The sequence below is a fragment of the Eumetopias jubatus genome, unplaced genomic scaffold (assembly GCF_037043125.1).
Source record: "Eumetopias jubatus isolate StellerSeaLion01/CBP00866 unplaced genomic scaffold, mEumJub1_p1.0 scaffold_4, whole genome shotgun sequence".
Classification (NCBI taxonomy): domain Eukaryota; kingdom Metazoa; phylum Chordata; class Mammalia; order Carnivora; family Otariidae; genus Eumetopias; species Eumetopias jubatus.
Genome location: NW_028274810.1, coordinates 29016484 through 29040700, shown reverse-complemented (window position 1 = coordinate 29040700; position 24217 = coordinate 29016484). Strand labels below are relative to the sequence as shown.

Genomic DNA, 24217 nt, shown 5'->3' with positions numbered 1-24217 from the left:
GCTCGCAGACCACGATCCCCGACAGGCCCCACGCCTCTGCGTCGCCTCGCGCAGAGCCTGCGCGGGGGGCGGAGCTGCGGCCGGGGAGGTGCGTCCCCAACGGCTCCCGCGGCGGTTCGAACTCGGTGCAGCCGGGGTTCACTCGTTCCCCGCGTGGAGTGTCTGATGCTTCCACAGCCTGAGCTCAGGAGAGGGTCCGAGGCTTCCGAACGCGGACGAGAGCGCGGTGTGCGCTGTTGTCAGGTGGGTCTGTCTCCCAGCTACGACTTGGGTGGTGAGTGACTGCTCCTTGGAGGGTGAAAACAGGCCTACCTGCCGGAGTTTTGTTCCTTTCCCTCCCAGCACCCTCGGACGCGCTTCGCATCGACTTCACGCTTGCTGTGTGCGCTGCTCTGCAGACTTGTATTTTATTTGAGAAATCGGAGAGGGAGACGTCATGTTTTCCTCCGCTTCTTTCAGATGAACGTGGGATCAATTCTGTCAAATTGAGAGTTCTTGGTAACAGGACCATACAACATAAATCTATAACCTCCTTCCAAATTGAGGAATCTTCTTTCGACTACAGCCCATCCTATTACATACAAGGTTTATAAACAACACCGATTTTTCGGTGTTGATGGGTGCGCGTGCGCGTAAAGCTACCAACGCGTAATTAGGAGCAGGTGATCTGGTCAGGGCCTGTAGGTAGTAGCATGATGCACTTTTCCACGTATGTACAGGCAGTGAAGATAGACTTATAACCTACTGTAAGTTGATGGGAAGAAAAGTTTTCATGGCTCGGTAGGAAAAAAAATTAAAAAATGTATTAGTACGTAAGTGTTAGGGAATTGTTACATTAAAATACACAGAAGATGTTGGATGTAAGACCTGATTTAGTTGAAACGTAATATCGAATGACATTTTAGAATTCACCCAAATTGTACCCTTTTTCCTTCACCATTCTGTAGGAAGCTAGAAATGTTGAAAAGATAAAGCAGAATGGGGACCTGATCCATTGACTTTTTATGGGAGAGTCTTCTCATTTAAGCAGAAGCAGATTTGTGCAAACGAAAGGGGAAAAAAGAAACATTTTCTCTGCGATTACATAGCGTCTCATTTAATTTCCTGCCACAGTTTCTTCCAATAAGGTGAGGGGTTTCTTTTTAATCTTCCTTCTTACATCTGAGAAATTTTGAGTGGGGAATAAATTTGCCTCTCTATTTTAGCTGGATGAGGGGAAGGAAGGGCAATTCAGCAATCATCATTTATTCACTGAACATCCTGACCTTCTGTAAGTGTCTTAATAGTCCTGAACATAATACATAAGACTCCTAACCTTTTGGAGCTTGAGATGTCAGAATTCTAGAAGGGTGATGAAAGAGAGGTGCTACAATGACAAAGGTAAATGGGATCTGAAAGAGGAATGTAATTTTAAGATGCAAAAAGATTTACAGTAGTAGAAATTTTAAAGCCTTAGTTCTTAATATATTTTAATATGTATATGTACATATTCTTAATATGTATTTTAATACATAATGATTATATGTATTAATAATAAAATGTGGCCCTTTATCACGATTTTTATGTGTAAAGTTTAGTAGAGAATTTCACAACTCTAGAGATACTCATACGTTGAAGAAAGAGAAATTTTTCTTCATGTATTTCTGAGTTAACTTGCCAAATGCCATTTTGATCTGTACGGTTGTGATGTGAATGTGTGTGTTTTTTAAATCTTATAACTTGTGAATGGGAGGAGGAGATAACCTTTATTTGGTAATAAACTGCCATTAAGAAAATATATGATACCAGTTTTAATTTAATAAAATAATGATATCAATTTTATCAGATTTCCAGAGCTTGTAACTTGATTATGTAAGTTCAGAAGCTCATCTTGAAATTGATCTATAAGTTAGAAATTGCAGTGTGACATAATTAAAAGGTCTTTGCATCCTGATGTCTTAGGTTCAAATCTTGTTTCCACCATTTACAGTTTATGTGACCTTGAGCAAATTATTTAATTTGCCTTATTCTTAGTTTGTTTTAACTTTAACATGGAATAACAATATTTAATGTGCACTATTGTTAGAAAGATTAAATCTGTTTAGAAAAGGGGGAACTATTGAACTTTCTATTTCCTTGGCTTTACACTGCAGAGAAATTCACTGTTACTGGGTTTTTGTTTTGTTTTGTCTTAAATTACCATGAAAGATTGCACAACATTTGAGATAAATAGAAAAATAATAAGTTAAATTCTATTAATGTGAGAGTGTTTTGACACCACAGATTTCTTTCTGGCAAGGTACAAGAAATACACTTCTTTTTTTAAGAAATGGAATCTAGTTCATCAGACTACTGTAATAAAGACAATGAAGAAGAAAGTTTGCTTGCAAATGTTGCTTCCTTAAGACATGAACTGAAGATAACGGAATGGAGTTTGCAGAGTTTAGGGGAAGAGCTATCCAGGTACGTAAGTAAAATCACATAAGGACTTCAGAATATGACTTTATGAACGAAAAATGTATGAATTTCATTATTATATATTGTGTTTCTAATAGAATAGAATATGAAATCTGTAATTTTTTTTTGAAATCTGTAATTTTTAATGTAATTCTTGGTTTAGGAAAAAAAATAGAAATGTTAGAGAAGTGTTATACATTAATGTTTATACATTAAGTAAACACCTTTGCTATATTAGGACCCAGAGTATAAAATATATGTTTGGGCTTAATCTTTTATTATTATGACTATTTTTTGAATCTTAAGTAATCCTAGCATAGAGTCTCTTTCTAACTTACAGATTTTTAGTTTAAAACTCATTTACAATTTATTAAGAAATTTAGTTGAAACATTGCCTTAAGTTCATAAGTGAATGTGATTTCCACCAGAACTTCAGGTGCTTTTCTTTCTGTTTTCTTATTCAATGTATAGAAATTTGGATGAATACTTAAATTAGGAACTAAAATATATTTTTCTTTTTTCTCTAGTGTTAGTCCAAGTGAAAATTCCGATTATGCCTCTAATCTTTCAAGAGCTGAAAAACTCATTCTGGAAGATCTTTCTCAGCCTAACCAGCTTGGACTTTTGAATTACGTACCTTATAAAAAAGTTTGTAAAATGCCCACTGGCAGTACTGATTTTCAAAAAAAGCCAAGAGATAAGGTTATTGTTTTTAGACCTGTCTACTTAAAAGTAGCTTTAGTTTCAGACCTGTCTACTTAAAATACTTTTTCTTTGAGTTTTTTCTTTAAATGCCTGTTTATGTTTTCCATAGTCTTTTACCATTGTGCTTAAGACTCTAGAATTTAAATATTATGGTTCTTGTGTGTCCTCACAAGAAAGTAGTTGCTTTGATGTATTACTTTATTTTTAAACTTGTATATTTATTACCTTTTTGCAATTAAATGTCTTGCTTTCCCCAGGTAAATTGTAACCCCTGTGATTTTGGGCAGTATACATAATAGGTAATCAGTTATTTATCAAGTGGTTAAAGTGTATTTAGTATATTTAGCCTGGATCAAGTGCTGTATGATGGCATGGCACTGTTCTTTCTTCATTATCCCTAAATTTTCTGGATGATCTTAGACATTTTTACTGGTCTGGAATTTTCTCCCTCTGTCTTTTTTATTCCATCCTATTATCTACCTCGTTGTGTTTACCTTTCTTCCTTACTCAGCCCTTCAGTCTCCCTTTCTGCTCTATTCTCTATTACCTCACCGCCAGCATGCATGCCTGCATGTGGTTACATATGCACATCATAATCTTCTTTCATAAAAATGTGCTCTTCCCACTTCAGAAAGCTAACAATTGAGAGGTTTTCTTTTTGTAAGGAAGCTGCTTAATGTAGCTATGTGTGCCTGCAATTTAGAAAATAAATTCAAATTCCATGTCTACAAAGATTGTGTAATTCTGGGAAATTTGACCTGTATCCTAACTCAAATTGCTGATCATTTTTGTTACATATATGTTTTAATTGAAATCATTGTGTTTTACCCTAAACAAAATCAAAAGACTAATGACAAATTGGAGGGGAAAATATTGGTAATGCCTGTTAAAGACAAAGAGCTAATACCTGATATGGGAAGAGCTTCTAGGAAGAAGATCAACAACCCAGTAGAAAAATGGACAAAAGACATGTGTGAAAGAGGAAATTAAAATGATCTTCAAACAAATAAAAAGGTGTTCATTCTCATAATAAGAGAAATTCACAATGAAACTATACTTAGGTACCAATTTGTACCTATCATACATTTGACACTGTATTTTATTGGTGGAATTAGGAGGAGATGGACATTCTCATACATTGCTGGTAGCAGTGCAAAATGATACAGCCCCCTATGGAGGGGCATTTGGTAATGTTTCTCGAAATCACAAACGCATTTACCCTTGACATGGAAATCCCTCTTGTAGAAAAATAGATGACAGTTATGCCTGCGTGAGTACAAAATGAGGCTTTGTCATAACAGGTTAGAAATACCTCAAGTGCCTATCAGTAGGGGATTGGTTGAATAAACATGCAGTGGAAACTGCAGCTGAGGTGGGGAGATGAAAGAATAGGAGTTTCTAACTATATTGGTTGTGGAGAGATTGGCAGGATATATTTAAGAAAAAAATGCAAGGTATAGAATGACATTTATAGAATGCTAGTGTTTGCATAAGTCACTGTGAGGGTGGGTGGTTTGTATTGCTGGCAAATGAAAGTGGAAACATAGAAGACTGAGTTTAAGACCATAACTAGCTTTCCTATATAGGCAGGTTCCCTTTTTTTTTTTTTTTTTTTTTAGGATTTTCTTTATTTATTTGAGAGAGAGAGAGCACAAGCAGGGGGAGTGGGAGACTCCTGGCTAAGCAGGGAGCCTGATACAGGGCTCGATCCCAGGACCCTGAGATCATGACCTGAGCCACCTGGGCACCTCAATTCCCTACTTTTTCTGTATGATTGGTGTTATATAAAAATTTATAAATAAGAAATTTAAAGGGGTGCTTGGGTGGCTCAGTTAAGCATCTGACTTCCACTCAGGTCATGATCTCAGGGTCCTGGGATGGAGCCTCATGAGCCTCACGTTGAGTTCTACTTCTCCTCCTCCCTTTTTCTCTGCCCCTCCCCCTGTTTGTGCTCACTCTCTGTCCCTCCCTCTCTCTCATTCAAATAAATAAAATCTTAAAACTTATAAAAATGGTTACCTACCTACGAAAAATGGGAATGAGGCTTCTGTATCTTTTATATAGTTTTTACTTTTGAATTGCATATTACTTTTTCAAAGAAAAAAATCGTATTTTAAAAACCTCAACCCTCCTGAAAATTAAAATAATTTATTATAAAATATATATTCAAAAGTATAATAAAAATGTGTATAGTTTAAAGAATTTATTCATTATCCATTTTGTTGTTGATGGCCATTTGGATTCTTTCCATTTATTGTCTCTTATGGACTATATAGTAGGTATGAATATTTTTATATTTTCAGGTGTAAAAGTTTTAGATTTATACCCAGGAGTAATACTGTTGAGTGTTAGCATCTTCAATTTTACTGGATAATACCAAGAACTTTCCCAAAGTGTACCATTGTTTTTTAAGCTGTACTTATTCATGTATACATCCACTAGCAGTGGAAGAGAGTGCTGATTATCCCACACATCCTCACCAGCACTCACTAAAAATCTTAACTCATTTTTCAAGCTACTTAGTCATTTTACTGACAGTTGTTCATTATTTTCCATTACATACAGTGCTTAATGAAATAATCCAAAATAACTTGCTCTTTCTTATTTTTCAGATGTCTTTTTCATCTGCCCCCATGGACCAGGAGATCAGAAATCTTCGAGAGAAACTTAATAAACTCAGGCAACAGAATGCTTGTTTGGTCTCACAGAATCATTCTTTAATGACTAAAATGGAATCTGTCCACTTTGAATTAACACAGTCAAGAGCAAAAGTATGTTTCTTGAAGTGGTGCCTATGCCAATAAAAAGCAATTTGAATCATTTTAAGATTTATAATTGGAAAAATATTCTGTGTATTGCCTTAATGTGTTATATATAATAATTTTTATTATAATATAGGAGCAACATGTTATGGAATCAATTTAACATGAGTTTAAAATCTGCAAATGATTTAGGAGAAATTGTATACCGTGTGTGTTTACATAAGTCATAGCTTCTTAAAATCTTAGGATTACAAATTTATGTGGTTTTATTTCTTTTTATAAAGAAAATATAGCTTATTTATCTTCCTTTTTAAACTAATACATTCTCATTGTTGAAAACTTTGAAAATAGAAAAGAGAGGGAGAAAGATCACCCAGTTTCCACCAACGAGAAACTACTTTATTGGTTTATTACATTGTTGAATCCAGACTGTTTGAATAGTTTTCTTTTTCTTGTGTTTTTTACTTTGTACATCATCTGAGCATTTTCTGATACATTTACTCAGCTTTTCCAATGATCATTTTATCATAGCATTGTTTTCTTTATGTGATTTTGCCATAATTTAATAACTTTCCTCTTTAAGTGGCTATTTTTATTTTTATTTTTTTAAGTAATCTCTACACCCAACATGGGACTCGAATTCATGACTCCAAGATGAAGAGTTGCATGCTCTACAAACTGAGCCAGCCAGGCACCCCTAATGGTTTCCTATTTTTTGCTGTATGATTGGAATTATACAAAAAATTAGAAACCAAAATGTCCAATAATAGAGGGATGGTAAATTATATATCCATATAAGGGATTGTTACAGAGCTTTTTTTTTGGAGGTAAATATATCAGTTCTAAGATGCAAGGTTGTTTTATGAAACATTGTAAGGTTTAAATGATAACAATGTGTGAAAAGTCACCTAGAATGATGTCTGCATATAGCACTAATATATTGAGCGGTAGAGGAACATTACAGAGCAACACACATAGGCAGTGATCCCAGTTTTGCTTTTTATTAAAAGAGCAAATGTTTGTGTGTATGTATATAGATATATGTAACATCAATAAGAACAGAAAGACTGTGCTTCACATTGTTGATAATTTTGAGAGGGATTGGAATGTCTTGCGGTGAGGCTTTCATTATTTACTGTCATAGTATGTTTTAAGTAGTAGGATTATGGGAGATCTTTATTTTTCTTTTGTGTGTGTTTTTTTAAATTTTTTTTAAAGATTTTATTTGAGATTGAGAGAGAGAGTGGGCGAGAGAGAGTACGAGCAGGGGAGGGGCAGAGGGAGAGGGAGAAGCGGGCTTTCCACTGAGCAGGGAGTCATCTGCAGGGCTCTATCCCAGGATCCCAGGATCATGACCTGAGCCCAAGGCAGACGCCTGCCCGACTGAGCCACCTCTTGTGTATGTTTTAAACAAAACAAAGTGCTATTGGGGATAATTCCAGCCTAAGGAGAAAAAAATGCTCCAGTGAACAAGAAACTTTTTGTATTTGGGATTATTTCTAGGATAGAATTATCACAGGGAGTTTTTTTTTTTTTTTCAGAATTTACTGTACTCTGTATTCTCAGGTTTTTTTTTTTTAACATTTTATTTTTTTGAGAGAAAAATATTTTGTTTTTCTTGATTTCTCACAAGGTTTACCTTTTCAGTATATTTGCTGTGTAATTTGTTCACCTTTTTTGTTGTTTTAATTTTTCTACCAACTATAGATTTTTTTCTTAAGTCATAGAAGCTTAATTATTTAAAGGCAAAGAGATGTTAAGAGAATTTTACTAATAACTACTGAACTAATAGCATTTTGTTCCTTTGTTTTAGTATATAGACATATATACTAATAGACGTATATACTAATAGTATATAGACATATCAGTGGTTATTCTAGGCAATAGGACAGTTATTTATATTTTACTTCCCATCTCAGCATTTTCTACATTGCCTGACAAAATATTTTTAGGGATATTCCCTTTTCTAGGTCAGGTCTCAGCTTTTGCTGTTGCATATATACCACTATTGGAAATCTTGTGCTGAAAGTCCTCATTGTATCAACCGGTATATTCATAATTTATCTTTCCCAATGTTTGTAGTTACACTTTTGGAGCGAGGCATCCTGCTCTTCCCGAGCTTATTGCTCTCCAGGCCTGCTGTCCAGCTGCTCTCCTGAGACTTGTCTTTGATATTCTGGGTTTGATCTCCTGTTCGCTGGATTCTGTGTCGTCTTCTTTCTTGGTTTAGTCTTTCTTTAAGTGGAACATATTTTTCTAGTAACCCCCTTGCCTGTCTGAAATGTCCTAATTTCTCCCCCGACATTTCTCCCTCAAATTATTTTGCCTCAGAATTTCTAGGACATTGCTTTCTTGTTTTCTATCTTCTGCTGCTTCTCTGAAAAGTCCAATGCCATTGTGAATCAATTTCCTTAGTATAATTTTTTTCCATTTGTTTTTCCTTTTATGGTAGTTTTAAGGATCTTCCCTCTTTCCTTGGTGTTTCAAAATTTCAGAATTGACATGTCTTTGAATAGACCTTTTATTCAGTGTAGTAGGTACATGAGGACCCTTTCAGGCTGGAATCTTGTGTTCTTTGGTCCTGGAAATTTTTCTTACACAATCTCTTGGATAATTTTCTTCCCACTGTTTTCTTTTTCCTTTTTTTTTTTAAAGATTTTATTTATTTGACAGAGACACAGCGAGAGAAGGAACACAAACAGGGAGAGTGGGAGGGGGAGAAGCAGGCTTCCCATGGAGCAGGGAGCCCGATGTGGGGCTCGATCCCAGGACCCTGGGATCATGACCTGACCCAAAAGCAGGTGCTTGATGACTGAGCCACCCAGGCACCACCACCCCCGTTTTCTTCTATTTTTCCTGTTAGGTGAATATTAGATCACCTCGATTGGTCCTCTAACTCTTTCAACCTTTTAATCTATTAAGTTTTGTTTTGTTTTTTTCCTCATGTTTTCTGTCTCCTTGTCTTCCTGTGATACTTTTTAGGAGATTTCTTAACACTATCATCCACACTTCTGTTGAATCTTATTTTAGCTGTCATATTTTTTTCATTTTCCAGAGCTTTCCCATGTCCTCTGATTCTGTATTGAATAATATCCTGATGCAGTGTCCTCACTTAGCTTTCTGAAGATTTAATGACGTGTGTGTGTGTGTATGCGTGTGTGCATACTTGCCTTGCTTGCTGCCAGTTGCCTCTTTGTTTTGGCCTCTGACTTCTATGTTAGCAGGATTTTTTTGTAGATGTTAGTGTTTTAGCTATTTATATTTAAGAGAAAAGCACTTAGGGGCGCCTGGGTGGCTCAGTTGGTTAAGCGACTGCCTTCGGCTCAGGTCATGATCCTGGAGTCCCAGGATTGAGTCCCACATTGGGCTCCCTGCTCAGCAAGGAGCCTGCTTCTCCCTCTGACCCTTACCCCTCTCATGTTCTCTCTCTCTCTCATTCTCTCTCTCTCAAATAAATCTTTAAAATTTTTTTTAAAAAAAGAGAAAAGCACTTAAATGCTGTTTAGAACCTCTGTGTACAAAGGTGAAGTTTGTTATCCAGTGAGCTTCATATGTTGGTGATGCCTAGGGAGATGGCTCTTTTGTAGGGAGATACCTTGTCTCTTTCATCCAGTATCAGTATGTGAAGTCTTTTTCTTTGGAGCTGTTGAGTTTCTCCAGCAAAGAATCCTTTGATTTCCCACCTGTGGGATAGCCCTAAATGAGAAGTAAGTAAGTAGTGGGAAATTGTTTTATATTAATCAATTTGTTTGTAACTACTTCATCCCTGCTCATCATAACACATAGTGTCCCACAGTTCTAAACCTTTCCTGTTCACTTTCTCCAGATAATAAATTTTCTATCTCGGGGCACCTGGGTGGCTCAGATGGTTAAGCATCTGCCTTCGGTTCAGGTCATGATCCCAGGGTCGTGGGATCGAGCCCCACATCCGGCTCCTGGCTCAGCGGGGAGCCTGCTTCTCCTTCTCCCTCTGCCTCTCTCCCTGCTCAGGCTCTCTCCTCTCTCTCTCTCTCTCTCTGTATCTCTGTGTCTCAGATGAATAAACAAAATCTTTAATAAATAAATAAATAAATAAATAAATTTTCTATCTCTTCCTGATAGGCCATCATTTGACTGTTGGTGTTTTAGGAATGGGAAAAGGAGTATTGACTTACCAACAGATTTTGAGCTGTATTCCAGGCTTTCATTCTTGGACCTTTGCTTTTCTGTATTTTCTAGGTTTTCTCTAGTAAGCATGTATTCTAAAGTTAGGTCTTCAATTGTAAAAAGATTCAATAGGTATTTTTTTTGTTTACATTTTTATGATTTGATCTTTTATATTTTCCAATTTATGTGAAATTTATCTTTTTGGATGTTGTCAGTAGAGATTCTTTTTTCACCCACAAAAAGCTAATCGATTATCTTGGGATATTAAGTTGAGGGTAATGGCAAGAGCTTACACGCTGACACTGGCTTGTGATGATGACATGCCCATGTAAATGTTGATCAAAGGAATAGATAGGGTGAGCTTCACATTTGACCAGTGATTAAGGAGTTATATTGGACACCCTCATCAGACAGAAAAAGAAACAAAGGACCAATTAGATTAATTTATCTTCTGAAAGGAAGTGCTCTAAAAGTTTTTTGTTTTGTTTTAGGTTTCTATGCTTGAATCTCTTCAACAACAGGCAGCCAGTGTGCCAATCTTAGAAGAACAGATTATAAATTTGGAAGCAGAAGTTTCAGCCCAAGATAAAGTTTTGAGGTAAGAATACTTTTTATGGCTTTAAAATTTTTATTTCCTCTGCTTTTTGGTGTATCTAGTGAAATCTTGTTCCTTACCCCAATAAATCTGTAGAGTCCTATAGACTGTCTTAGAACTTACGAAATCTGTTCCCCAATCCATCATACCTCCTCTTGGCTTCAGGATGCGTGAAGTTTAAGGGGGCTAAAAAAGACTAAATCTTAGCTGAGATGGTTATTTACATGCTTTTATTGAAAATGAACTAGTTCATTTCTTGCCCTACATAGTAGTACATGCTGGTGCTTCAGTGGGAGTTCAAGAAATAAAATAGAAGGATTCAGGCACTTTATAATTTATCCCCTTCTTCTGCTTTGAATAAAATGAGAAATATATGTATACTAAATAGCCCATTACTCCATTTTGATGATTCTCAAAGTGTAGTTCTGGGACCAGCAGTATTAGCATCTTCTAGGAACTTACTAAAATTGTAGGTCTCAGGGGCACCTGGCTGGCATAGTCGGTTGAGCATCCGACTCTTGGTTTTGGTTCAAGGTCGTGATCTTGGTTGTGAGATTGAGCCCTGTGTTGGGCTCCACGCTCAGTGGAGAGTCTCTGCTTGAGATTCTGTCTCCTTCTCCCCCATCTCTCTCTCTCTCTCTCTCTCTCTAGAATAAGTAAATAAATAAATCTTTTTAAAAATTTGTAGATGTCAGGTTCTATCTCAGATTTACTGAATTACAAATTCTAAGAGGTCAGTAGTCTGTGTTTTAATAAGTCCTGCAGGTGATTCTCATGTACACTAAAGTCATTTTTCATGACCATCAGAATTTAGTAATTTTCTTTGTATTACATGTAATTTTAATTTTATTCCTAGGTATTTTATATTTTTGGTTGTGAATTTGTTCACGTTCTGTTCATTGATGGTATATAGGAAGGCTGTTGCTTTTTATGTAATATAATTATTTTGTAATTAGACTATTTGTCATACTCTTTTATTCTAATAGTTTTTCATTTTGATTTTCCTTGATTTTCCAGGCAGCCAATGATATTATCAGCAAAAAAAAGAAAATATTGTCGTTTCAATATTTATACTTACTACTTTTTCATTTTTCTTTTTGTAACTGTTAGAGAAATCATTGGATATAGTTGTGATAATAGTCATCCTTAACTAGTTTCTGAACTTTATGGTTATGCTTCTAGTATCTGACTATGAAATAGGATATAAGCTGTTATTTCAGATATATGTATCATTCTTTATAAAGACTCTTAGTAGACAAGTGATGAATTTTGTCAATCTCTTATTAAATATTGATTTCTCTTACCTCAGTGATTTAAAGTGATAGGATTCCTAATATTCAGCTATTCTTGCATACCTGGAATAATCTCTTTAATAGCCTTTAAAAATATCCTTTACTGGGGCACCTGGGTGTTGAGCGTTGGACTCTTGGTTTCTGCTCAGGTCATGATCTCATGGGTTGTGAGATGGACACCACCCCCTCCCCCTGTTGGGCTCTGCAGGGAGTCTGCTTGAAGGTTCTCGCCCTCTGCCCCTCCCCCCATGGGCCTGCACATGCACGCACACACACTCTCAATAAATAAATCTTTAAAATATATATATATCCTTTATTTAATAGAGAGGCAGAAGATAAATTAGAGCAGAGCCAGAAAATGGTGATTGAAAAGGAACAGAGTTTGCAGAAATCCCAAGAGGAATGTATAAAGTTAAAGGTGGACTTACTTGAACAAAGTAAACAAGGAAAGAGGTATGTGTTTTCAAAGCAAATTGTTTTTGTAGATGGAAAAAAAATATATTACCTATTTAAAATTACAGCTAATTTTTAAAGTGAAAAAAATTTCAGAAACCTAGTAGTAGGATAATTTAATGTTCTTTTTGTCTATTAATTATTTTTCATTTTCTATTGAAAATTTCATGTTACTGGCATTCGGGATTGGAATTAGAAGCCTGATAATGATAATCAGTGTAATGATATTTACTTATTTCTGAAATTAAGTTGTATGACATACATAAAATTCATGAGGAAGTGTAGTTGGGTCTTCCTTTAGGAATACATGAGTAATGCAAAAGTATTTTTTTTTAAAGATTTTGTTTATTTATTTGACAGAGAGCACAAGTAGGCAGAGCCGCAGGCAGAGGGAGAGAGAGAAGCAGGCTCTCCACTGAGCAGGGAGCCTGATGCGGGGCTTGATCCCAGGACCATGGGATCATGACCTGAGCTGAAGGCAGATGCTTAACCGACTGAGCCACCCAGGCACCCCACAAAAGTATTTATTTTATATAAAACATGTTTTAAGATAAAGTTTTGTAGGTAGCCTTGACTAAGGAACCATTAACTCTGAATGTCAATTAACTTTTAAACTAATAAAGATTTAAATTTTTTTAGTTTTATTTTCTAATATCATAATATAATTATAGCAGCTTTTTCACAGGGTAAAATGATAATCTGCATTTTGATCTTCAAAAAAATTTTTTTTTCTTGGGGCACCTGGGTGGCTCAGTCAGTTAGGCATCTGACTCTTGGTTTTGATTCAGATCATGATCTCATGGTTGTGAGATCGAGCCCCTTGTCTAGCTCCATGCTCAGCAGGGGGCCTGCTTGAGATTCTCTCTCTCCCTCTCCCTCTGCCCCTTACCTCACTCGCATCCTTGTGTGCTCTCTCTCAAATAAAAAAAAAAAAAAAATCTTAAAAAAAATTTTTTTTCTTTTTCAAGTTTTTATTTAAATTCTAGCTAGTTAACATATAGTTTAATACTAGCTTCAGGTGTAGAATTTAGTATTTAATCACTTACATACAGCACCCAGTGCTCATCACAACAAGTGCCCTCCTAAATACCCATAACCTATTTAACCCATCCCCTACCCACCTCCCCTCCGTCAACCCTCAGTTTGTTCTCTGTATTTAAGAGTCTGCTTTATGGTTTGCCTCCCCCCACACCACCCATGTTCATCTGTTTTGTTTCTTAAATTCCACATGTGAGTGAAATCATACTGTATTTGTCTTTTTCTGACTGACTTATTTCATGTGGAGTAATACTGTCTAGCTCCATCCACATCTTTGCCAGTGGCAAGATTTCATTCTTTTTGATGACTGAATAATACTCCATTATATATACATACCACATCTTCTTTATCCATTTATCATTTGATGGACAGTTGGGCTTTTTCCATAATTTGACTATTGTTGATAATGCTGCTGTAAACATTGGGGTGCATGTATCTCTTCAAATCAGTATTTTTGTATCCTTTGGGTAAATACCTAATAGTGCAATTGCTGGATCATAGGATAGTTCTATTTTTAACTTTCTTTTTTTTTTAAGTAGGCTCCATGCCTAGTGTGGAGCCCAGCATGGGACTTGAACTCACAACCCTGAGATCAAGACCTGAGGTGAGATCACGAGTCAGATGCTTAATTGACTGAGCCACCCAGGAACCTCTATTTTTAACTTTTTGAGGCACCTCCATACTGTTTTCCAGAGTGACTGAATCAGTTGGGCAAGGATGTGGAGAAAGGGGAATCCTCTTACACTGTTGGTGGGAATGCAAAAAAATTTTTATTTTCAAAAAATGTATACTATGATAAAATAAGTTATGAAGAAAGTTTTTTTTAAGAAAGTATTTTTTGAAAAGTTGTCATAAATAGGTTAAATATTTGTTTGCATGTGCATTTGAACTTCTAAAAACCGCTCAAAATCTATAAGTCATTTTTCATTAAAATGAGCTTAGAATGGGGCACCTGGGTGGCTCAGTCGTTAAGCGTCTGCCTTCGGCTCAGGTCATGATCCCAGGGTCCTGGGATCGAGTCCCACATCGGGCTCCCTGCTCTGTGGGGAGCCTGCTTCTCCCTCTCCCACTCCCCCTGCTGTGTTCCCTCTCATTGTCTCTCTCTCTCTGTCAAATAATAAAATCTTTAAAAAAAAATTTAAAAAAAATGAGCTTGGAAAAACATTTTCCCAGCAGTATTTGGTTAGTCTAGTTCAAGTTTTAGTGTATATTTGGAAGGCACTATTACTTTATGAAAATATTAAGGTTTTGGAGTTAACCAGATTTTATTTCTCAGTAGCTCTGTTATCTTGGGCAAACTATTTAACCTTCTTGAGCCTCAGTTTCTTCATCTATTAAATCAAGATGATATTATATCTATACGAGGATTAAATGAGAAAAGAAATGTAAGGTGCCTCTTAAACACTAACAAATGTAGCTATTTTAAGTATAAACCATGGGGTTAAATATTCTGAAATTAAGACATATTCAGATAAATTTTTACTTAGATAAACATTTTGTACATGGTTATTTGAAAGAGTGAGATGATAATACACAAAGACTAGCTTCATAATATAGCTAAGAAAAAGTGCAGAGGACGAGTGACTAGTTATCTCTGTAAACTTAAATAAGATAATTTTTATGGTAGGATGTTGACTTTTCACAGATTCTGGACAACATGTGCAAAGCCATAGAAGTATAAAAGCATCACTGCTGAAGAACACTAGGGAGTTTTTTGTACTTATAAATGGATAAGTGTAGTAGGAAATGAAGCAAGACAGAAAGACAGGCTTGGTCTAGACTGTAAATGGCTTTGCTTTCCCAAAGTATTCGTATTTTAATCTGGAGAGCATATATAGGCAATTGAGATTTTTAGGTAGAGATATGACATCTAAATTTTTTAGAGCTTTTTGAAGCTCCATCCATCTAGAATGGATGTTGGCATTCTGAAATTGAAACCTTTGCAAAGACATTTTTGGGGTGCAGATTAATCATAATCATAATGGGTTAGAAAGCTAGTGTAGAGGAAGAGATTGTTTAGCTTTATGCTGTTTATAAGAGACATACCCAAAATATAAGGACACAGAAAAATTGAAAGCAAAGGAATTAAAATAAATATTTCAGGCCAATAGTCACTAAAACAAAGTAGATATAGCTATATTAATATCACACAAAATAGATTTAAGTGCAGCAAGCATTACTAGAGTTAAAATGACTCTTAGGGGTACCTGGGTGGCTCAGTTGGTTAAGTGTCTGACTCTTGATTTCTGTTCAGGTCATGATCTCATGGTTGTGAAATCCAGCCCCATGTTGGGCTCTGTGCTGGGTGTGGAGCCTGCTTTAGATTCTCTCTCCCTCTGCTCCTCTCCCCGCCCCACATCTCTTTCTCTCTCTCTCTCTCTCAAAAAAAAAGACTTATATAATGTTTAAATAACACTTAAGCAGGAGCCCTAAAGATTCTAAACTTGTATGAATCTAATAGTAAAATTTCAAGTGGAAATGAACAAATCTGTAATCATACAGGGAACATTTTTACACATTTACTAGGAATTATTAGGTTAGTAACAAGAAAGCAAGAAGTTGAAGAGTTGAATGACAACAATCTTGATCTCATGTGTATATATGAAACCCTATACCCAACAGTATGAAAATTCACATTCTTTCAAGCACTTCTAGAACACTTATAATCTCTCACCTCACTGTGCCAGAAACTCTGAGTTTCAACAAACACCAAACGATTGATGTTGTATATATATTACCTTCTCAGACTGTTGTACAATTAAGTTAGAATGTAATCCCCCCAAATCATGTATGTTTGGAAATTTAAAGCCAGCCTTCTTGCTACTTATGGAGCATTGAAGAAATTAGGATAAAGATTAGAAAGCTCTTAGAATGGAGTGACATAAAAAATATCACAGCTCATGGGCTGCAGCCAAAGATATTCCTTTTTATTATTATTATGTTCAATTAGCTAAGTTTTTGATGTAGTGTTCAGTGATTCATTAGTTGCATATATCACCCAGTGCTCATCACCACATGTGCCCTCCTTAATGCCCATCACCCGGTTACCCCATCTTCCCACCCCCTCCCTTCTGTAACCCTCAGTTTGGTTCCCAGAGTCCAGAGTCTCTCTCATGGTTTGTCTCCCTCTCAGATTCCGTCCCATTCAGTTTTCCACCCCCTCCTGTGGTCCTCTGTGCTATTCCTTATGTTCCACATATGAGTGAAATCATATAATTGCCTTTTTCTGCTTGACTTATTTCATTCAATATAATCCCCTCCAATTCCATCCATGTTGATGCAAATGGTGGGTATTCATCCTTTCTGATGGCTGAGTAATATTCCATTGTATATATGAACCACATCTTCTTTATCCATTCGTCTGTTGAAGGGCATCCCAGTTCCTTCCATAGTTTGGCTATTGTGGACATTGCTGCTGTGAACATTGGGGTGAATGTGCCCCTTCTTTTCACTACATCTATATAGTCAAAGATATTTTTAGAGGAAAATTTTTAGCCTCCTATGCATATGTTAAAATTAATATATGAGTGAAAATGAATGAGCGAAAACATCCAATTTATATAGTCAAGAAAAGGAGAGTAGAAGAAAGAGCATCGAAAGAAAAATAGAAGGGGTGCCCGGGTGGCTCAGTTGTTAAGCGTCTGCCTTCGGCTCAGGTCATGGTCCCAGGGTCCTGGGATCGAGCCCCGCATTGGGCTCCCTGCTCGGCGGGGAGCCTGCTTCTCCCTCTCCCACTCCCCCTGCTTGTGTTACCTCTCTCGCGCTCTCTCTCTCTGTCAAATAAATAAAATAAAATCTTAGGGAAAAAAAAAATAGAAAGTAGAAGTATTGAAATAATAAAGGATGAAATGGTTGAATAGAAAACAGGAAAACAATGGAATCACCACAACCTAAGTCTGGTTCTTTTCATAATCACCAAACTAATGTGTATCATACAAGATTAATCAAGGAGACAAGGCGCAAAAGCAATATTGGGATTGAAAAGGGACTTCTAAATTACAGATTCAGCTATGATTTAAGAAATAAGACCAAATACTATGAACCATTTTAGGATGATAAATATGAAAACTTAGAATGAATAAATGTTTTTTTTTAAGATTTTTTATTTATTTATTTTTTATTAGTATAAGCAGGGGGAGCGGCAGCTCAGCAGGGAGCCCAGTGTGGGGCTCAATCCCAGGACCCCGGGATCACGACCTGAGCCGAAGGCAGACGCTTAACCATCTGAGCCACCCAGGCGCCCCTGAATAAATGATTTTTCAACAAAATACAATTTAACAGAATTTAAGAATAAATTGAAAACCTGAATAGATATATAGCCATTACAGGTATTGAATCAGTAGTTAAAAATTTGCCTACAAGAAAGTAAACCAAACAAAACAATGGTGATGACAAAAGGAAAGAGGACCATAATGGCCCACAGTGGCTAAAATGAAAATGACTCACAATATCAAGTTTTGGCAAAGTTGTGGAGCCTCTGGAATATTCATATATTTCTAGTAGGAGTGTAAATTGGTAGAAACCCTTTTGGGTGCTTGAAATATTCTGTATCCAGTCTTTGGTTCTTGCACTCAGGGCCAATAATCCCCTGTCCTAATTACCTCAGGACCAAGTAGTAGACAACTCAGGACAGTCTTTTTTTTTAAAGATTTTATTTATTTGAGAGAGAGAATGAGAGAGAGAGAGCACATGAGAGAGGGGAGGGTCGGAGGGAGAAGCAGACTCCCCGCTGAGCAGGGAGCCCGATGCGGGACTCGATCCCGGGACTCCAGGATCATGACCCGAGCCAAAAGCAGTCACTTAACCAACTGAGCCACCCAGGCGCCCCAACTCAGGACAGTCTTACACTCCAGCCCACTGAGATTATTCATACTACCAAACCTAAACCTGCTGATCCTGCCTTAACTGTTCCTTCCCACAGACACCACAGTAACATCTCTTGCTTACATTTTACTCACAACTTTCTCTGTCTCCTGACCAACCCTGATGCTTCCCTGCACGACCTCCTGCATGGCCTGTCATGTCTTCCGTTTCTATGGATTTGTGAGTATAATAACTTTCTTCTTCATGACATTCATTTCCATGTCTGTGTGTCTCACCATACCTGATTAAAACAAATCCTGAGCACATTTAAAAATATTTATTAAGACTGTACATATTTTCTGTAGAATTTCTATTTAGTTTTTATTTTAATTTTTTACTGAGTAAAGTGCAGAAGTCTTAAGTGAATGAACTTCTGTATATGTATACATCCACATACCTACTATCCAGATCAAATACAGAATATTTGGTAAAACATATTGAACTGACCCTAAATATCATATGTAAGAACCAAGGTCTAAGAATAAGGGAGGCAATTTTGAAGCTGTAGACCCAAGTGGAGAACACACGTATAGATACCAGGACTTCTGAAGTTACATGAATTAAGTTAATGTGATGTTGGTATAGGAATAAACCGAAAAAAAAAAAAAATCAGTTGTATAGAACAGACCCTCTTTAGCAAACACACACACAGGGGAAACTTGATATGTAACAGGTGGCATAACAAATCAGGGGAAAGAATGGAAGAATCAATAAGTTAAAGTGTTGGACAGACTGACATCATGTGTTTCATATGTGGTATAGTGGAAAGGGTACAGTGTCACTTATGTAGTGTGCTCCCGAGAATGAATAGCCTGAATCTACTCATGAGGAAACAGGCAAGGTTAAGCAGATATTTAGCAGCATGCATTCATTGATTTACTGGATTTCTCACTTGGTACACATCAACCATCTAGAGAACAGAATAAAACCCTAGTTTGATGTGTTTCTCTCATAGTGGAGCACAAAGGCTTAAATAGTAGGTAGTTGAGAAAAGAGAGAGAAGCAGGATGAGAAAAACATGTTGTAGTGATAATCTACTTCAGATAGCTTTAGTGGTTGCAGCACATTTCTGGCAGCTTTAATCATAGGTCATTTAACTTTATACTTGATCACATTAGGAAGTAAAAGAAGGTAGAATCATTGAATCCAGGGGTTCACAGTAAACATAGAATTGACCATCAGCTTCTGGCAGTTGACGATCTCATCTGTGTGACTCTTCAGTGGCATTGTCAGAATAGACCTTTGAGTAACCTTTGCGTGTGTATATATGTGTGTGTGTATATGCAAAGGTTTTTTCTACTTATTAAACAGAGAATGCTCATATTTCCCTATATAAGAAAAAATCACTTGCATAGCATGATTCTTTTTTTTTTTTTAAGATTTTATTTATTTATTTGACAGACAGCGAGTGTAGGAACACAAACGGGAGTGGGAGAGGGAGAAGCAGGCTTCCCGTGGAGCAGGGAGCCCGATGTGGGGTTGATCCCAGGACCCTGGGATCGCGACCTGAGCCAAAGGCAGACACTTAACGACTGAGCCACCCAGGCACCCCGCATAGCATGATTCTAAAAGCCCATTTTTTTTGTGTGCCTTATTTGACATTTAATTTTGTATCAGTAGTCCGTGTACCCCAATGATTTGAGAGCAAGGGCCCACCTGCTTCTTAGATTCATACATTGTGTTTACTACTTAGTATGTGTGAGGGCATGCCTTGAGCATACTGTTTAATCTTTCTGGGTGCTAGTTACAGATAAAATAAGGATAATGTCCGATTAACTGAGTTGTGACCATTTGATTAGGTATCTAAAGCAGCTAAAGCTCTCTGTGGCACTTAATATATGTTGAATAAATTCAAACTATTATTGTAAAAAAAAATGTCAGTGTCATGAAAAACTTAAAAAAAGCTGAGATATTCCAGTTTAAAGAAACTAAAGATATAAGATAACTAAAAGCAGTATGTGAAAAAATAAATAAATTAATTAAATAAATAGATAAATAAAAGCAGTATGTGATCCTGGATCAGAAGAAAAAAAAGATCTATAAAGAACATTATTAGAATAACTGATAAAACTTACATATGAATTATATGTTAGATAATAGTATTGTAACAATTTTAGATTTCTTGAATTTGATAGTTGTGGTTGTATGAGGCAATGTCTGTTTTCTTAGGATACATGCTAAAGTATTTAAGGGTGAAGGTTACTAATTTCTGTAGAATGTAGTTCAGTACAAAAACATCTCAGGTGAGAGACACAAGCAACTGTAGCAAAATATAAAAAATTGGTGAATCTGCATTAAGGGGTACCAATTTGAAATTTAAAAAAAAAAGTTCAAAAAATATTGCTGGGAGAATTCATTATTGATTTTAAAAAATTAAATTAAATCCCTGCTTTGTACTTGTAGGAGTGCTGACAATACTGACTCTATTTCTGGCCCTCCATCTTGTTCATGTTCACTGGATTACCTCTCTTGGGGCTATGTGTTCTGGGCCCCTTGAGATTAATATACATACCTTAGAAATGCCCATCAAGGTAGGGATAGGGGGAGGCTTGCTTTGGCCTCCCAGGAATCTGTTAGAAATAATATAGTCTTTCCCCTTTCTGATGCATAGGTAGGCCACAAGATCTAATTAAAGGTTAGCTGTCAGTTAGGTGCATGCAAACGCTCTGATCTCACTACAGTGTCCCACTCTCCCTGCCACGTGTCCCCTTGCTTTATAAAATCTATAGGCTAGGGGCGCCTGGGTGGCTCAGTCGTTAAGCGTCTGCCTTCGGCTCAGGTCATGATCCTGGGGTCCTGGGATCAAGCCCCATGTTGGGCCCCCGCTCCACGGGAAGCCTCCTTCTCCCTCTCTTGCTTCCCCTGCTTGTGTTCCCTCTCTTGCTGTGTCTCTCTCTGTCAAATAAATAAATAAAATCTTTAAAAAAAATCTATAGGCTAAAGTCTGGACTTCATAGAGAATAGCTATGGTGCTATGTGCTTTTTGGTGACGGATATCTCCAGACCCCCCGACCGCCCCCCCCCCCCAACTTAAGTTACCCTGAATAAAACTGTGTAAACTGTATGGAGTGGTGTGCTTCATTTTCTTTTTTCTTTTTTTTTTAAGATTGTATTTATTTATTTATTTGACAGAGAGAGACGCAGCGAGAGAGGGAACACGAGCAGAGGGAGTGGGAGAGGGAGAAGCAGGCCTCCTGCCGAGCAGGAAGCCTGATGCGGGGCTCAATCCCAGGACCCTGGGATCATGACCCGAGCTGAAGGCGGACGTCTAACGACTGAGCTACCCAGGCACCCCTGTGCTTCATTTTCTGGTCTCAAAGTGCCTTCTCAGTTTGGGGGATACTTTACTGTCTCTCCTCTACCTTCTAACAATACTATACCTGTATACAAAAAATTATTCCAGATGGGTTAAAGACCCAATTGTGAAAAGTAAAACTTTTAGAGAAAGTGTAGAAGAATAGTTTTCAGGATGTCTCATAGAAGGGGGAAGAATGTTTTAAAATGAGATTCAGATATATGTTAATTAATTGAATTAAAATAAATAAATAAATGAGATCCAGAAAGCATAAATACTATAGGAAAAGATGGCTACATTTAAAATCCATTAAAATAAAAACTTTCTCTTCTATAAAACACATCATTTTAAAAATGAAAAAGACAAGACATATTTGGGGAAATATTTGCAAATAATTTAATTCACAAAGATTAGTATCCAGAATTCATAAAAAACTTAACAAATTAGTAAGAAAAGGGAGGGGAAAATCTAGTAATAAAGGTAAAGGATCTGAACAGGTAAGGACAAGAAATCCAAATGGCCAATGAAACTTAGAAACTTGCTCAACCTCAGTTGATCAAAAATGCAGATTAAAACTATAATGAGGTGCACCAGGGTGGCTCAGTCTGTCGGTTAAGCGGCTGCCTTCGGCTCAGGTCATGATCTCAGGGTCCTGGGATCAAGCCCCACTTGGGGCTCCCTGCTCAGCGGAGAGCCTGCTTCTCCGTCTTCCTTTGCTTACCGCTCTGCCTACTTGTGCGCTCTGTCAAATAAATAAATAAAATATTAAAAAAAAGAATTCACCCTTGATAAGAGAAGAGTCACTAATTTCCCTTACACTGGAAAGAATATGATGAGGTTTAAATAATAGAAAAATTTTTAGGTGTGGGTATGATATCGACTACATTTCAGCCCAGTAGTCTCAGTTCAATGTAAAAGTATGAGGAAAGGTCAGGGTTAACTAAGGCAGTGCTTTGTAGTGGTTGGATTTTGTTGTTCAGATTTTTAGATATGTCTTCTGAAATACCTTTTTGAAAATTTACTTGCCCTTTGCAAAGGTCAGAGGATTTACTGAGTATTTTTAATATACTAGACAGTGGACTGATTCTGTAATAACTGATCTTTGAAAATTTATACAGCCTAGGCCACTTCCCTTAACCTGTCTTTTCCAGATAAAGAAAAAAAATTTCCAACACATAGGAATGTGTATATGTTTCAAAGTTTATGTATTTTACATTTTATTTTTCATATTGATAATAGGGAATTCTTATAGTCTCTCTTCTTCATTTTGCAGTCTAAGCCTACTATTCTTTTTTAGTACTGCTCATCTCTAACTTTCCTTCTAATAAATTATAGGTTACTTTGGAGTTTCACTAGTCAAATGCAGAGCATTCTTTACTTTTATTAATCATCCCTTTTTAAATTTTAGAGCTGAACGACAAAGGAATGAAGCACTATATAATGCTGAAGAACTAAGTAAAGCTTTCCAACATTATAAAGAAAAAGTGGCAGAAAAATTGGAAAAGGTAAGAAGCAGATGTGCCAATTCAGTGTTTTGTGTTACTGTCTATATTCTAAATATAAAAATAGACATAAATAGAATATGTTTGTTTAGAGTTAAAACAGGGAGTAATTTTTATGACCTCATAAAAATTGTTGGAATAAAGAATTTATAAATACTGGTTAAGGCTGGTGTTCATAATCTTATAATGAGCAAAAAACTTTTTTTATCCAAAGTGGGAAAAGAATGGAAACAAGGGGAAGAACAATATATAGGGAAAGGAAAAAAATGCAGAGAAAGATGAGGTGAGTGAGCAGAGGTTGGAGCTGAAATTTGTTCCCATCACCTTGATGAAAATGAAGGCAGAGTAGATTGTATAGCCTTCAGTTGGTCTCCCTGGACCTACCACCCTGGGAGGGTCTGTCTTTTGCTTCTCAGAGGCAAGATTCCTTGAACAGATTCTGCATAGTAGTATAGTGGCTTTATTACATTCATTTAATATTTTCAAGTAATACCACATGGATAATAAAACCTGTTTGGAGGAGGCCACATGCTGAATATTCAGATGTTGAGCTCAGAAGAGAGGTCTGGTCAATAGATACTAATGTGAGAGACTTTCATCTTGAGATAATTGAAACAGAGGGAGTTAATGATTCTGTTCAAAGAAAGGTAGAAGGGTAGAAGAAATATTAAAAATTTGGTAAGAGGGTTGCTTAGGTGGCTCAGTCATTAAGCGTCTGCCTTTGGCTCAGATCATGATCCCAGGGTCTTGGGATTGAGCCCCACTTCAGGCTCCTTGCTCAGCGGGGAGCCTGCTTCTCCCTCTCCCTCTGGCTGCCACTCTGCTTACTTGCATAGTCTCTCTCTGTATCAAATAAATGAAATTTTTAAAAAAAATTTAATAAGAGGGGCGCCTGGGTGGCTCAGTTGGTTAAGTGTTTGCCTTCAGCTCAGGTCATGATCTCAGGGTCCTGGGATCAAGCCCTACATCGGGCTCCCTACTCTGCAGGTAGTCTGCTTCTCCCTGTGCCCCTTGCCCCGCTCTTGTGCTCTCTCTTACTCCCTCTCTCTCAAATGAATAAAAAGAATCTTTAAAAAATTTTTTTAAAAATAAAAATTTAATAAGAAAGACAAATACCATATGATTTCACT

General features: G+C 36.8%; 1 protein-coding gene across 1 annotated transcript in view; it reads left to right on the top strand.

The window, feature by feature from the left end:
- Nucleotides 1–103: 103 nt before the first annotated feature.
- CCDC18 (coiled-coil domain containing 18) overlaps nt 104–24217 on the top strand; it is a 104761-nt gene continuing 80647 nt past the window's right edge. The window contains 8 exon segments of the mRNA XM_028087647.2: nt 104–243; nt 948–1127; nt 2263–2442; nt 2964–3138; nt 5754–5912; nt 10541–10647; nt 12261–12389; nt 22994–23090. Coding sequence (XP_027943448.2) covers nt 2309–2442; nt 2964–3138; nt 5754–5912; nt 10541–10647; nt 12261–12389; nt 22994–23090 — 801 coding nt within the window. The 5' untranslated portion in view covers nt 104–243; nt 948–1127; nt 2263–2308.